Genomic DNA, 14,041 nt, shown 5'->3' with positions numbered 1-14,041 from the left:
ATATTTGAATCATTTATGATAAGATGAAATAACTGTAGTGGTTGTGTCAAACCCCTTGCCCTACCAAAAGGCAGGTGAGGGCAAAGATCCAGCTAATCCAGCCATCCCACATCATGGAATGTGAAATGGGCTGTCAGTGAACCCACCAGACAAGGAAAAAGGTTTCTTCATAAGTTTGGATACGTAAAATTGAACCAGAAAGGATGACTCGCAGTCTGGCACCAGGAGGTTAAAGTAAGATTGAATATAATTATATAAATTAAATATTTTAAAAAAACTGAGCATAGCAAGGATAGGTTCTGGGGGCATATGTACTGTACGGAGCTAGGACATAGATGCAGGAGCTCTCCGGATTTACTAACTTTCTAGGAATGATTTTTAGCTTCTTAGAAACTAACTTCCCGACAGTAACATTATGTGATCCTACTATTATAAGCAAGTTCAATTTACAGACTGGGAACAGAAAAGACCTTTTATGCAACGTCTGCTCTATGTAATAGGTAGGAAAGACCATAACCACAGATTAAAAACTACACTGCTAAAAAAAAAAAAAAAATCTCCAACGTGCCAAGAATACCAACAACAGGAAGAACAGTGAGGACGGTACTTTAATGCATGATCAGATTCTTATGCAATTTAATTTCGAAGAAAAAGGTGTAAGGAGGAGTCAGCATCTTGTCCAGAGTACAGCTTGGCTACAAATTCCAAATGAAACCCAGGAGACTGTCTGGAGAGAACTCCCATGTATATGGGGAAATCACCACCAGTAGCGCAGAAGTCTCCTATGCCATTGCACAAAGTGTTGGCTTTTTACTCTAGCATAAAGGGAAGCAGAAGGCATTGGGCAGGTTAGGGGGATCAGAGTGGAGCTCTAATACAGCTAACGCTTCACGGACTAAAGTCCTTGAGGGACCTCACATGCATACAGTAAGTTAAACTTGCTCACTTGCAGCTTTAGCTTAAGCCAGAAGAAATTACACGTGATCTGGCCCCAGGCTCAGTGACCCCCCTCACCTCTACCTGCAGGAGACAGGCTGCTGGGGTGGCAAGAGGCACCATTTCTGCAACACCAGCACCCTGGTGCAGAGCCCCAGACCTTGCAGGCCCAATGAAGGCAGGCTGTGGGCTGGAATGGACCCACAGGCTCTGCCTCGCAGGGAGAGAGCACAGCTCTGCATGCTGCTGTGAACCACTCTGTGAGGCACTGCCCCCCATCACCCAGCTAACGGGCACAGCAGAGAGCAGTGCCTGCACAAAGCACTTTCCTGCAGCACCCAGGAGCCACAAAAAGACAAGTGTATCCCCCCCGGGAGACGTGCCAGGTAGATGCCTCCATACTGTACCCCATCCTCTGCCTAAACCCTGCACCCCCAACCTGCCCGAATCCCACATCCTCACCCACAGTCTGCTGCTGCATCTCACCTCCTTCCTAGACCCCTACACCCTCCAGCCCACTCCTGCCCAGACCCTATGCCCTGCCTGCCCTTTCCCCAGCAACACCATCCAGCATACCATACCCCTCATTTTCAGCTCTACCCCAGAGCCCTGTGGAGCCCTAGAAGTCTACTAGCCTCAAGCCCCCAGAAGAATGAATCCAGCCCTGAACCTCAGTGCCTGCCCTCCTCCTCCAGGAGGCTGGAGCTTGAGGGAAGCAAAGTGTCTTTCTCCTCCCTGATTCTCAGTTTGGGGCCACATCTGTGTAGGCTTTTTCCTCCTTCTCACCTGGGGATCATGTCAGTGAAACGGGGTTTTTTTTGGGGTTGATTCCAACTTGTGTGGGGTTCCCAACTGATTCTTCTCTGGATCAGTGGCCCCCAACCCAAAAGATTCCCTATCCTGGTACAGGGCCTACTACAATGAGGTCTTGCCCTACGAGTTGGCCCATAGGTGCAGCAGAAATACAAATATTTGAACAACAGTAAGCCAGACACTACAAGTGACTCCCTGCCTGTCTCCATGCCCCATTGCTGCTATGCATAACTAAGGTACAGCAGAGAATCTAGAGCAATTTGTTTTAAATGTGCTGCCCACTTTTTAGTCACTGCTCTAGGAATATAACCAATTTTGTTTTAGAGGGGTCATGCTTTGAAAAGAATGGTCACATTTGTACTTCATCTTTGCAGTAGAGTATGCAGTGAAGTTCTTACTACATGAAGTTCACCTGAGGCACCTGAAACTTTCAAACAGCAAGTTTTAAAAGGGTCAGGTATTCAAAATACAGATTTTAAAAAAGTCACAAAAGTTTGATAAGTTGATTTTAAATCGCTCTATTGATCTGTTTGAATCAATGCAAGCCATTAATGTCAATATACTTGCTTAAGGTATTTTAGCAGGCACTGCAAACTATCAAATTAAGGCAAACAAATGCCTGTGTTAGGGATTTGCATTGATTTGAAGACCAATTTTTAAAATTCTTTAATTAAAATAAGCCTACTAACTAGTGTCAAATTTTTGTGATGATTTTCACAAATCTACACTCCCTGCAATGTAAAAGAGTACAACAGTTGATGTTAGTTAAATGCAATACTCAAGTACAATAAACTTTTAAAAAATGTAACTTGCTTTTGTTCTTGTCTCTCTCACTTCCTGGCTGCACTTCACTGTTTTTATTTGCTCTGCAATAATCGTAAGTCTCTCTTCCTACGCCATCATTATCTGTCTCTTCTCCTCCGTCCTTCCACTTATTTATGTATCTTTCCCTAAACTGCATTCTCTACGTTTCCTTTCTTCTCCCCTTCTTCCAAAAAATATACCAGTCTAGGTCACGACTAACAGAGGGCTTGTTCACACTGCCACTTTACTGTGATGTAACATTTTTTTTGCTAAGGGGTGTGCAAAAACACAAACACACCTTGAGTGCAGAAAGTTAACAGACTCCCAGGGCTGTTAGCTACTCCACTTGTGGAGGGGGTTTACTTAGAGCACTGAGGTCTCATCTACATTTACCTGCACTGTCCATCTCCTTCAGCTACGCAAAGAGCATAGCTGAAGTTGGCATACTTACCACACTGCCCTGAGTGTGGTACGGTCAATGGGGGCGGCTCTCCCATCAATAACAGCTATTTTTCTCATTTTGGAGGAATATCGGCATCGATGGGATCAACCTCCCACATAGCAGAGATGAAGTCTGGGAGAACGCTCTTCTATCACTGGTGCTATGACCACAGCGTGATGTTAAAGCACTGCCAGGGATGGGCTTTAAACTTAGCAGTGTAGAAAAAGCCAGAGATGACACTTCATTACTCAGACCAGTAGATACTGGGTAAATATTTCAAGGCCAACTACCACTCCTTTTCATACACACTTACTAACTTCTAACAGTAATGACTCCCCACCACAACCACCGTATAACCCTTGATTACATATGAACTGATAATCTTGTGCAGGATCATGTCTCAACTGCTTAACGAATACAATCTTTCAGTATTGAAATTACTTAAGATCTGGGATGTTTCCAAGCAGTATTAGCCACTAAAAATGGCACTGTGTCCTTTCATTAGCAATCCACTCATTTATGTAAAGATACCCAGCTATTAGCTAAAGCAGATAGTTTTTGCTTTTACATCTCCACAAAAAGGTAGCAAATTGAAAAAGGAGTAAAATATTGCAGATGTTTTCAACCAACAAAGCTTTTATGAAACTCAACATAAGAGGGTAAGAATCATTATAGCATGTTATGTAGTGCAGTCATTTATGATTCATTCCCTCTCCAAACACAACCAGCTTGCTACACAGCTTGGACCAGTTGTGGTAAAAGGTCAAGCTTCAGTAAAAGTGCTCTGAGGACTTCTGTGCCAAAACTCATCCTTTCCACACCCTCAAAAAAAAGCCATTGTCTAGACAAGTACCAAAGGCCAGACTAAAGGTTTCAGTGAATCTGATTGTAAAGACTGTTCTGATTAGATGTCTAAATGTCAAAGTTAGTCAGAAAAAAAATTGCCAGTAAAGAAATCTGCTGAGAGAGAAGTGTGTGCATTAGAAGTTGTTACAGAAGTGGCTACAGAAGTATATGCATAGGTTTTAAACCATTGTAAAAGAATACCTTCACTACTGAAGACCATTATGAAGACCAATTTTAATTTTGTATTAAAAAAATTGAAACAAAAATCCTATTTACAGAAAATCACTTAGCAGAACTACTTAGAAAGTTTATGCTATGCAAGTACACCACACCAGACCTGGCTGGTAAAGCTGAGGAATTCTCTCCCTTCCAGAACAAAGCCCAACTATAAAACAATTCTTGTGGTCCATAGCATTTCATGCTGATTTACCTGCAATCCTGTTAAGTACTGTGTGGTCATTAATATTTTAATTCTTCTTTCAGGGTATCCACACACACAAACTAAGCAATACAATCCAATCCAATACAGAAAAAACCAAAACAATGCCTGTAAGGCAAGATTGCCCATTAAAGGGACAGTTCCTAATTTTACCTTTTAGGCAGTAAAAGTTATGTAAGCTATAGATGGCAAAGTGCATTATACTCAATACCTATGTATACAGGTGCTTATATGAAGCTGGATCAGTAGTTGTAGGTCTAATATAGCCACACTTCTTCTCGTGGGCCAGTGTGGGGTTTTTTAAAGAAGTTTTTACTACCAAAAAAGTCCACCCTTTGGGTGTAAGGACTGCTCAAAAGTAGTCCTTGAGATTTAACAGGTGACACACAGCAGACAGCTTGTAACTAAAGGCCAAAATGAAGCTTCTCCCCCTCTCCCCTACCCGCCAAGGGCGAAGGGCAATAACCCAATGTGTTTCCCCACCCATTACCCCTCTATTCTGCAAGGAATGTAGATGCTAAGATTTTTAACATGCTGCAATTCCCTCAATCCTGGGACTAAACCATGGGTGGAGAAGGAAGAGACTCATTTTTCATAACACTTGTTACCCAACAGTTATATAATAAATATGGAGTCTTCTTTCCTCCCATTCAGCAGTCAGTGGTTGGGATTGTGTCAGAAGCTCTATGCTACCCTTCCACAGGCACTTTTTGGGCTCTCCTCTACTATGAATAGTATCCTATTACATTGTTGCTGGTGCACAGTCAGTCCCCACTTCTGTTCATGTGTCATCCTCATACCTCCTCCTCACCTGTCTCCTGTCTCCACCGCATGGATTCCATCTCTGTTATTTTCCTCCCCAGAACTGTAATGCTCAATCAGGTGATCCTGATCAGTTTCACTACAATACTTCTGCCAGACAGAGCAAGCACTCTGAACCAGTGACACAAGTTCAATTCTGTACAGAAGGCAGAGGCTGACAAAGGAAGAAATATTAGTTTTCACAGCTATCCTAATCTGTTCGTTGTGGGAACAAGCAAATAAGTTTTATTCTAAACTATACATTAGACCAAATACCTTGGCAATTTTACCTTTTTCCTCTTCACTCCATGTGTCTCTCCCCTAACCCACTCAAGGGACAGATTCAATTCATTGACTTCCACTATGTCCCAGCTGAAGCTCCTGAGGAAGTACATTTATCTGCAGAAGCACAAGCATAAGCTTCTCACCAGAAGAGCAAGGAAAAGAGAGAAAAAGCCATCTCTTTCCAACCCTTTTCTCTTGGGGGACCTTGTCCATAACACACCCTTGGAGATGTCAGAAGATGTAGATTGCATTCAAGTAGGACTAACCATAGTCCACCCACAAGTCTTATTTTTAATCCATTTGGAATTAATTGCAGGAAGGAATTCTCTCCTGCACGTGTACTTCATTTTTCAAATAAGCGGCTTCTCCTGTGGATGTATAGTCACCTTGGAAGCACCAGGTACCGGCCACTGTCAGATGCTGACAGGACAACTACTAGATAAATTAATGATTTGACGCTACAACAACTTTCATTTCTATTCTTGCTATTTACAACACATTACCCATCTACTGGAAATTGCAAAACTGAGATCTGAATCACAAAAAGGCAGAGGCCATTGAAAACATAGGGATTCCCATTCAAATAGTACTGGTCCAATTTTAAATCTTACGCTAGGATAAATTTTCAGATAATGTTTTGTAACATTTTAATTCATATATTTGAGTGGAATAAATCAGTGCTCAAAGTTTCCAACATAATAGCCTTACAGATTAAGGGTCAGCATGGTGTCCTACACAAACAAAATTCCAAACACCCTCCATCAGCAGTGAAATCTATTTAAAAATGTAACTATACCCAGAAGTCCAGAGCTGGGTTCTTCCCTCTTTCCAGTTTTTATGTCTCTCCCATAGCTTCCTATTAACTGATGCTCTGCAACAACAAGTCACAATGCAACAGATTACTGCTTCTGTTGTAACATAACCTTATAGTGTGAGATGCCAAGAAACAAGTTGTCAGAGATTTACGTTCAATCATTTTGACATTTTTCCAAATGTTTAAAACATTGGATATTACTTTTTCACTGCTAGTCCTTTACTAAGCTTACAGATGCCTTATATAATTTCCTGTGAAGGCCATGCTTCCCTCTACCCCCACCTTTAAAAATCCCAAGAAAAAAAGAAACCAAGTGCAAGTAAGGAAGACTAGGACACGAAACTGAATTTGATAAGAGGACTAGTATCTCAAAAGAAACATGAATGTTCTCATTTTTGGCAAAACTGGCAAAGAAAACATTGCAACAGTAAAAGGTTTGCTCTCCCCCACGCTCCCATCTACATTCTACAGTCGATTATACAAACAGCACTTTCTGATGACTCCACTACAGGCCAACAAGTTATAAACTTTTACCTAGATAGATACCCAATAATTGCCATTTTGTTATATTCATAAGTGGGCCAAATATTGTAATCTGACATGTTACAGAAACTTGGCAAGCCACAGTCTCATATCTGGCAATTTATATAAAACACCTAACCACATTTTCTGTATTAGTACACCAAAACAGCTTATGGTAATTTATCAGACTACATGTATGCTAAATCCAAGGGCATGTTCATAAGCAAACAATAATGCTAGAGGTATTCCTAACAAATACTATTTCAGAATTATGAACTGAAGCAGTCACGAGAAATTGATTTATCACCGCTGTAGGATAAAATCTCCAAAGTGGTCAACTCACTTAGTATCTAAGGGGAGCATTACAGTGCCCATCACATTCCACATTTTCAGGGGCCACCATTTCAAACAGAATTTAAAGGAGGCTCATTTTTGCCCTTGTATATAGTGAGTTTTCAAAGCAGACATTCTAGAATTTTGAAATATTCTTTCATTTATGAAAAAAAAACAAAACACAGACAAAAGCCTCCATCACAAACTAAGGACAGCAAATCCAAATGCATAATTTCCAAATACTATTTTCCCACCTGTACAATATGAGTTTCCTGCCACACTTAGAACAAACTGCCCTGCAAGTGAGAGGATACAGAAGGGGGAAAATCTAAAATCTACAAATGCTGTAGCATCCTTAACATTCATGTATACTTACAGACCATCATCCCTCTCAAGTGAAGAAAGAGCATTACTGAAGCTATGTTTCTTGCACTCTTATGAACAAGGATTGTGCTCCATGAGTTCAGACATTTACTAAACTATTGCAGTTTTGCATATGAGATGTCTCATTCCTGAAAACAGGTTCCTGGACTGCTCTAAAAATGGAAGTCAGCCACAGAACAAGCACAGCACTGACAGCAGCAGTCGCTTGCTGTATGCAGTGCAGCTGTAGCCACGTGGGTGAGAGAATATTATACACACAAGGTGAGTGAAATAATAGCTTTTTCTTACTTCCGGTTTTTCCTCAAGCCTCTAAAAGAGCTCCATTTGGCTCAAAAGCTTCCACAGAAGTTGATCCAATTAAAAAAAAATACTACCTCAGTCATCAGCAATACACATTACCCCAACCTGTCCTTTAGGATCGAGGAGCTGTTCAGTTTCCCGGAATAGCCAATCCTTGGACCCTGCCTATCTTACCAAAATTAGGAGTACAATGAGAATGTGAGAGAGTTCTAGACAGAGTTAGACAACACAACAGTTACACCTGAGGAACCTGGTCCCTGCAATCCCACTGTTGCTACTTCCGAAAGAGTTTCTTTTGGGCTGCACAGAGACAAACGTGCATCAGAGGCCGCTGGCCAGTCAGCGGGGTTTTTGTCGAGGGCAGACTAAACGATTTTTTCCAGCTCGCACCTGTCTGTGACAGCAGGGCCGAGGAGGCGACGATCTAACGCCACGAGCCAGGCCGCTACTTGGCCTTACAGCAGCGGTTAGAAAGGTGGACTGGGCGCAGGAGGAAGAGATGGGCAAGGACGGAAACCCTAAGCGCGGGGGAGGCCGAGCCGCAGGTGCGTGCGGGAGACGTGGGCCGGCCGGGGGAAGGGGGTGTCACTCACTTTCGTCCTGCCGTTGATTTTGTAGTTGCCCAGCTTGCCATTGCAGTGGCGGATGAGATCGTCCATGCTGTTCATGAGCAGCCCGATGGTCTGGCAGCCGGGCTCCTTGCCCTCCACCCAGGTGATCTTGTCCCCGCGGATGTCCTTGGAGGAGTCGCTCTTCTGGCTGACCAGCTGCCCGTCGGTGAAGCGGCCGGTGTGGTGCAGGGCCCGCACCTCCCGGGCGATGCGCCCGCCCACCTCCTTGCCCAGGAACTCGTCCACCACGCAGATGCCGTGCTTGTTCATGCAGGGCACGATGTACTCCAGCGCCAGCCGCTGCGGCACCAGCGACTTGGTCTGCCCGTTCGGCCGCAGAGCGCCGCCGCCGCCGGCCCCGGCCTGGCCCCCGCCCGGGTACAGGTTGGATTTGTCCCGGTACACCAGCCCCGCCTCCCCGGCCGCAGCCTCCTCCTCGGCAGGGGCCGCCGCCTCCGAGAGCGCAGCCGCCGCGGCGGGAACGTGGTTGTTGGTCAGAGGCGCCGCAGCCTCCTCCTCCGCCGCGCCGGGAGCCGAGGCCGGCGGTGCCTTCTTCGCTGCGGCCCCCTCCTCCCGGCCGCCGCCTGCTCCGGCCGGGGCCCGGGCGTGGGGCTCCGCAGCGCCCCCTGCCGCCGCCGCGCCACCCCCGCTGCGGCAGACGAGCTTGTGCTTCTTCCAGTCCTGGCGCTGGTGCTCTTTGCTGCAGTAGAAGGAGCTGCGGCAGCGGCCGCAGCGCAGCAGGTTCTCCATCTTCCCGCACAGCTCGCAGTACTGCCGGTCCCGCTCGCCGCCCTGGCCGGCCCCGCCGCTGTCATTGGCCATGGCGCCGCCGCCCCTCCTGCTGCGGGGGAGGCTGGGGGGGGGCCCGGAGCGCTCAGGCGGCTCCCGCCGGCCGCGCTGGGAGGGTCGGAGCGAAGGCGGGCGGCTCTCAGTGCATCATGGCCGCCCCCGTCCCTGCGCCGCGGCGGCCTCCGCTCCACTGCCCGCCTCCCGCGACGGAGCCCGGGCCTCCTCCTGGGCGGGGAGGGGGTAGCCCAGGCCGCTCGGCTCTCCCCGCGGGCTCAGGCTCGCCACCGCCTCATCGCTGCCCGGGCGAGGCAAGCAGCTGGGGGGGTGGGCGGAGGCGCCACCGCCTCGTTCCTCTGCGCCGGGAACCGGGGTCTCCTCCTCTGCCCGGTGCGTGTCGGCGTCTCCTGCCCGGCCTCGCCGCTGCCGGAGTCTGGGGGGGGAGTTGCGGGGGTGAGGAGGAGGAGGCGCCACTATCTCTGCCCGCTTTGCACGTACGCCACTTCCAGCCAGCTAGCGCGGGCGGGGCGGGCCAGCTCAGCACTGCTGCGGCGTTGGGGGTGGGGCTGGGACAGCCCTCCCTGCCCGGAGGGGCGGGGTCGCTTCGTCAGCCGCCTGAAGGGCCTTGATTTGGTTGCATTGGGGCACACGGTGGGCGCTCGTTCAACCCTCCACCGCCTTCTCCAGGCCGACCGGGATAGGAGGGGACAGCCGCCCCTCTGCGCGCCCCACCAAGCCCCGCTGGAGCAGGGCCAAGCCCCCGCGTTCTGCACAACTCTGTTCTGATCTCCGCCCAGGGGCCCTACTCCTCTGTGCCTCGCGCTGCCGCCTGCTAAGTGACCGGCGGTTCTTTCTCTGAGGGCAGCCATGGACCCAGATGTAGGTTTGATTGCAGATAAAGAAGCTAGAGAGGCTGTGTCAAGAGCTAGCTTTGGCCTGGTGAGACATGGGTTTGAGTCCCTGCTCTGTTATTGGTTTTAAGTCATTTACGGCGGGATTCACAAAGAGATTTAGGCACCTATGGTTCTCTGATTTCAATGGTTTTTTAGGTGTCTCAGTACATTTGCAAATCCCACCTTTTAATCTCTCTCCGTGCCTCACTTCCCTATCTGTAAATTGGGAATAATAGTACTCCCCTTCTTCAAAGCAGTGCTGTGAGGATTAAGATTGTGAGGCAGTTGGATGCTATAGTAATTCAGGCTGTATTAGTAACTAATCCAGATGGGAGAGGTAACTTTGAGAGTTATTGCCAAAGAAATGGTGGTTAGTGGCATGTGAACAGATAGTCACGTAGATAAAGGATATAGAGGCAGGAGAGAAGTATGTCAAGTGTGAGATACCCCAGGAAGAGGGAGAATTGAATAAAATGATTAGGGAGTCAGAAGGAGAATTAAAAGAGGACAGGATCATGAAAGTGCAAGGAATAAGAGTTCAGGAGGAGTGTGATCAGCTCTGTCAAAGGAAGCAAACAGAGAAATAAAGGCTCTGAGGTTTGGCCATGAGGCTGTTGAAGACCTTGGAGTTTCTTAGGAGTGGGAAGCAGATTGCAGCAAATCAAGAGCATGGTTGTAGGAGAGGAACTTGAGGCAATGCTTAGTCCTATTGGGATAATGTTAAGAGGGGGATCCATTAAAATAGCACAGTTCCCCAATGAATACCGGGGGACAACTAAGGAAAGAACAGGAATGGGAGTGGAGGTCAAAGGGCTAAAATAAGGGAGCTGGAGGAGGATACCGAGGAGGCAATTCTTGGTACAGGACTTTTAATGGATTTAAAAGGTGAAGGGAGATGTGGTCAGAGTTGGAAAGGAGGGTGGATCAAAGTGGGTGTTTTAGATCATCATGTGAAGTGGGAAGATGATATAACCTAGATGTTCATACTTCACCTGCCACTAAGAGATGTTTAACTACAAGAAGAGCAAACTGAATTTCTGAAATGTTGGACCTGGCTCAGTTAAGTTAAGAATAACACATTTATAGTCAATGGCTTTATAGGGCTGTAAAACTGGCACAAGTGAGAAGGAATCAGACCCATTATTTTCAGAATTTTAAGAAATGATTGTGGTGCTTTCTTCTGCCAGACACAAACTTTATGTGAAAGACAAATCCATTTGTTGCCTTCTTTTTCAATGAATATAACCCACTTTATCTACTAATGAAGCTGAAGGCTATAGAAACTCCAATTGTTGCAGTGCTCAACAGCTCATCTCTTAAGCAAAAAAAAAAAAAAGGTGGCGGGGGGGCAAAAATTTATGTCAGGGGAGACTGGTAATATTCATTAAGGCATCAACTAATTTGGTCATATCAGGCCATCACACCAGTACCTCAAACCATGCATTGGCTCTACCACGTTTGTTAAGGGATACAGTTTAAGGTTCTGTTCTTAATTTTTAAAGTTCCTAATTATCCATAGCTGCCCCCAAAACAGCAGTACTACACAGAAACACTATAACTAACAGAGTCAAACTTCATATTTGTAAAGGGTGGACTATTTTTCATGCAACCCATTGCAAGGGGAGATTAGGTGAAGCACAAGAGCACAAGCCCTGATGTGTGTAGAGCACAAAACAAAACAATAAAAACTGTTGTGCAACTGCAAAAGCTGAAGAAGGCTGGTGAGATATCTGAATGAAAAGAATGTATTATTCATATTGCTGTAGGTGCCTTCCCAGCTTTTAAAGATCCTGTTTTTGCCCGCAAAAACCTTGTTGTTTATAACACAATAGACTAAAAAAGAAGGGGAAAAGAGCTAACACAGCATCCAAGGTGGTGGTTGGCACAAATTGAAATTCAATATTTTTGTGGAGGATTTAGTTTTGTTTTAGTTTTTTTCATAAATTATTCTCCCCTGGTCTCTTTTTTAACAATTATTAGGTGGCTAATTTCTTGTAGCTATCATGACAGAAGTCAGCATGGAGAAGAGATGCGAATGATGACAAGCTAGTAGTCAAATGTAAATCCAGAAGGAGGAACACCAGCTGCCACTGTAATCCAGCAGCTGCATCCAGAAGTTCTACAGGTCAAAGAGACCTAAGGCTATGAGAGAGATCCTCCACAAACCTTCGTTTTACTGTGCAACCCATCCAGGAGATGCTTTTTGTATTTCAAAGGTGCATTTGACCATGTAGCCAAGAGCAACATGCACCATCCGGACCACCTTCATCCTCTACCCCAGGTTGATTATGCAGAAGAACTGGAATGAGACTTTACACCACAGGAAGCAGTGACTGAACTAACCAAGACCAAAAACACAGCCTCAAGAAGTAATGACATTAGCTACAACCTTCTCAGAAACAAAACAAGACCTTAGTCACCTTGTACGAACTGCCATTTTCAACAGATGCAAATAGTAGCACCATACTCCCAGCTCCTGGAAAAAGTCTCCTCTACTAGAAAGGCAAGGAAGATGAAGGCTGCACCATCACCATCTATAGAAGGAGAGACCCCTTTAAATCTCCATTCATAGCAGTGTGAACCAAGGCTGTCCCAGCCCCATTATCTTCATCTTAGCGATGGAGCTGCTCATCCAAATCATCTTCAGCGGTCTAGGCAATTTAGACCCCTGTGTCAACAAAGGGAAGATCTGGTCCCGATTGGAGACAACCCAGAGAGCCTCCAAAAAATGCACAGTGTTATCAGGCAGGCTGCTAACTGGTTGGACCTCCATTTCAGCACTAGCAAGTGTGCATTCCCGCATGTAGATGGTGGCATCAGGGATTCAGCCCAGGCAGTGCAGTTCCAGATGAATTTATGGTTATTCTTGAGGACGTGCAGGTGTACCAGTATCTTGGCACACCCACAAATTTCTGTGTCCAGCAGATACCCAAAGACATCATCGCTGACACCTTGTGACATGAGGCCAGCACTGACTCCTCCCTGCCAGCATCATGACAAAAGAGCAATGCCTTGAACACCTTCCTGTTATCTCGTTCATCCTGAGGGCATCTACCATGGTGAAGGTACCCCTCAACAAGGCAGAGAACACCCTTTAAGCATCTGATGAAGAAGTGAGTATTTCTTACCCAAAGGGCCAGCAATGACCTGGTATACATCTCACACTGGCAGGGTATTGCCGAAGTCCCTCAGATGGGTGACCTGTGTGATATTGCTGTGATCACAGACGTTTTCTCTCTCCTGATACCATGGTGAGGAGCATCACAGAAAGTGCCTTGCAGGATGTTGTCAGGATGCGAATTGCCAACACCCCTTCCAAATAAGATGTTGCCTCTTGCTTGAATGCCTTCCTGGAAATGAACACAGCTGCTCCATCATCACTCCAAGCTAGAGAGGACCCCAAAAGATGTCATCTACTGCCACTGTGTCAAAAACTTGAAAGAGAAGCCAGACCAGGGAGAGCTGTTCAAGCTGATGTGCAAATGGGACACCAGTAACCACTTCCTCTGCAGGGACAGCTTCACCCATTCGCAGACCGGAGGTTCATTCGTTGGGCCCAGCTTAACTGTGTCCCGCTGGACAGAGCCATCTGTCATAGGAACCAGGACAAGCAATGCGGGAAGTGCAGCTATGCCAACAAGATACTACCTCACATCCTGAAAGCCCCACTCTAAAGCCTGACAGTTGCAACACAATGCCATCCAGGATCACTTAAGTCAGAGCCATTCCACCACCCCTGGAAAAGGTTACTGTGAACTCCGGCATCCGTGGGGCAGACAGCCAACTGCTCTCAGATGTCGTCATCACTAACAGGAACAGGAAGATCATAGTGGACATCACTGTGCCCTTCAAGAATAGGATCCCGGCCTTCTGCAGTGCTCAGTCTTGAAAGCTGGAGAAGCACACCTTTCTGGCTGACATCATGAGAACTGGGGACTATCGGGTGCAAACCCATGTATTGATTGTCAGAACCTTGGGCAGCTGGGACCCCAGTAATGGGCAAATACTGAGGAAAGGAGGAGTTGGACAATG

General features: G+C 46.4%; 1 protein-coding gene across 2 annotated transcripts in view; it reads right to left on the bottom strand.

The window, feature by feature from the left end:
- The window catches only part of EGLN1 (egl-9 family hypoxia inducible factor 1), a 42,593-nt gene extending 32,975 nt beyond the window's left edge, over positions 1–9,618 (bottom strand). Inside the window, exon 1 of one of the 2 annotated variants that reach the window (XM_074990180.1) lies at positions 8,313–9,618. In XM_074990180.1, coding sequence (XP_074846281.1) covers positions 8,313–9,152 — 840 coding nt within the window. In that variant the 5' untranslated portion in view covers positions 9,153–9,618. The remainder of the gene's footprint in view (positions 1–8,312) is intronic. The other variant, XM_074990178.1, reaches the window with a different exon arrangement.
- Positions 9,619–14,041: the final 4,423 nt, after the last annotated feature.

This window comes from Carettochelys insculpta, chromosome 3 (genome assembly GCF_033958435.1).
Source record: "Carettochelys insculpta isolate YL-2023 chromosome 3, ASM3395843v1, whole genome shotgun sequence".
Classification (NCBI taxonomy): domain Eukaryota; kingdom Metazoa; phylum Chordata; order Testudines; family Carettochelyidae; genus Carettochelys; species Carettochelys insculpta.
Note: the sequence above shows the minus strand (reverse complement) of the source record. Positions and strands in the feature narration are given on the sequence as shown.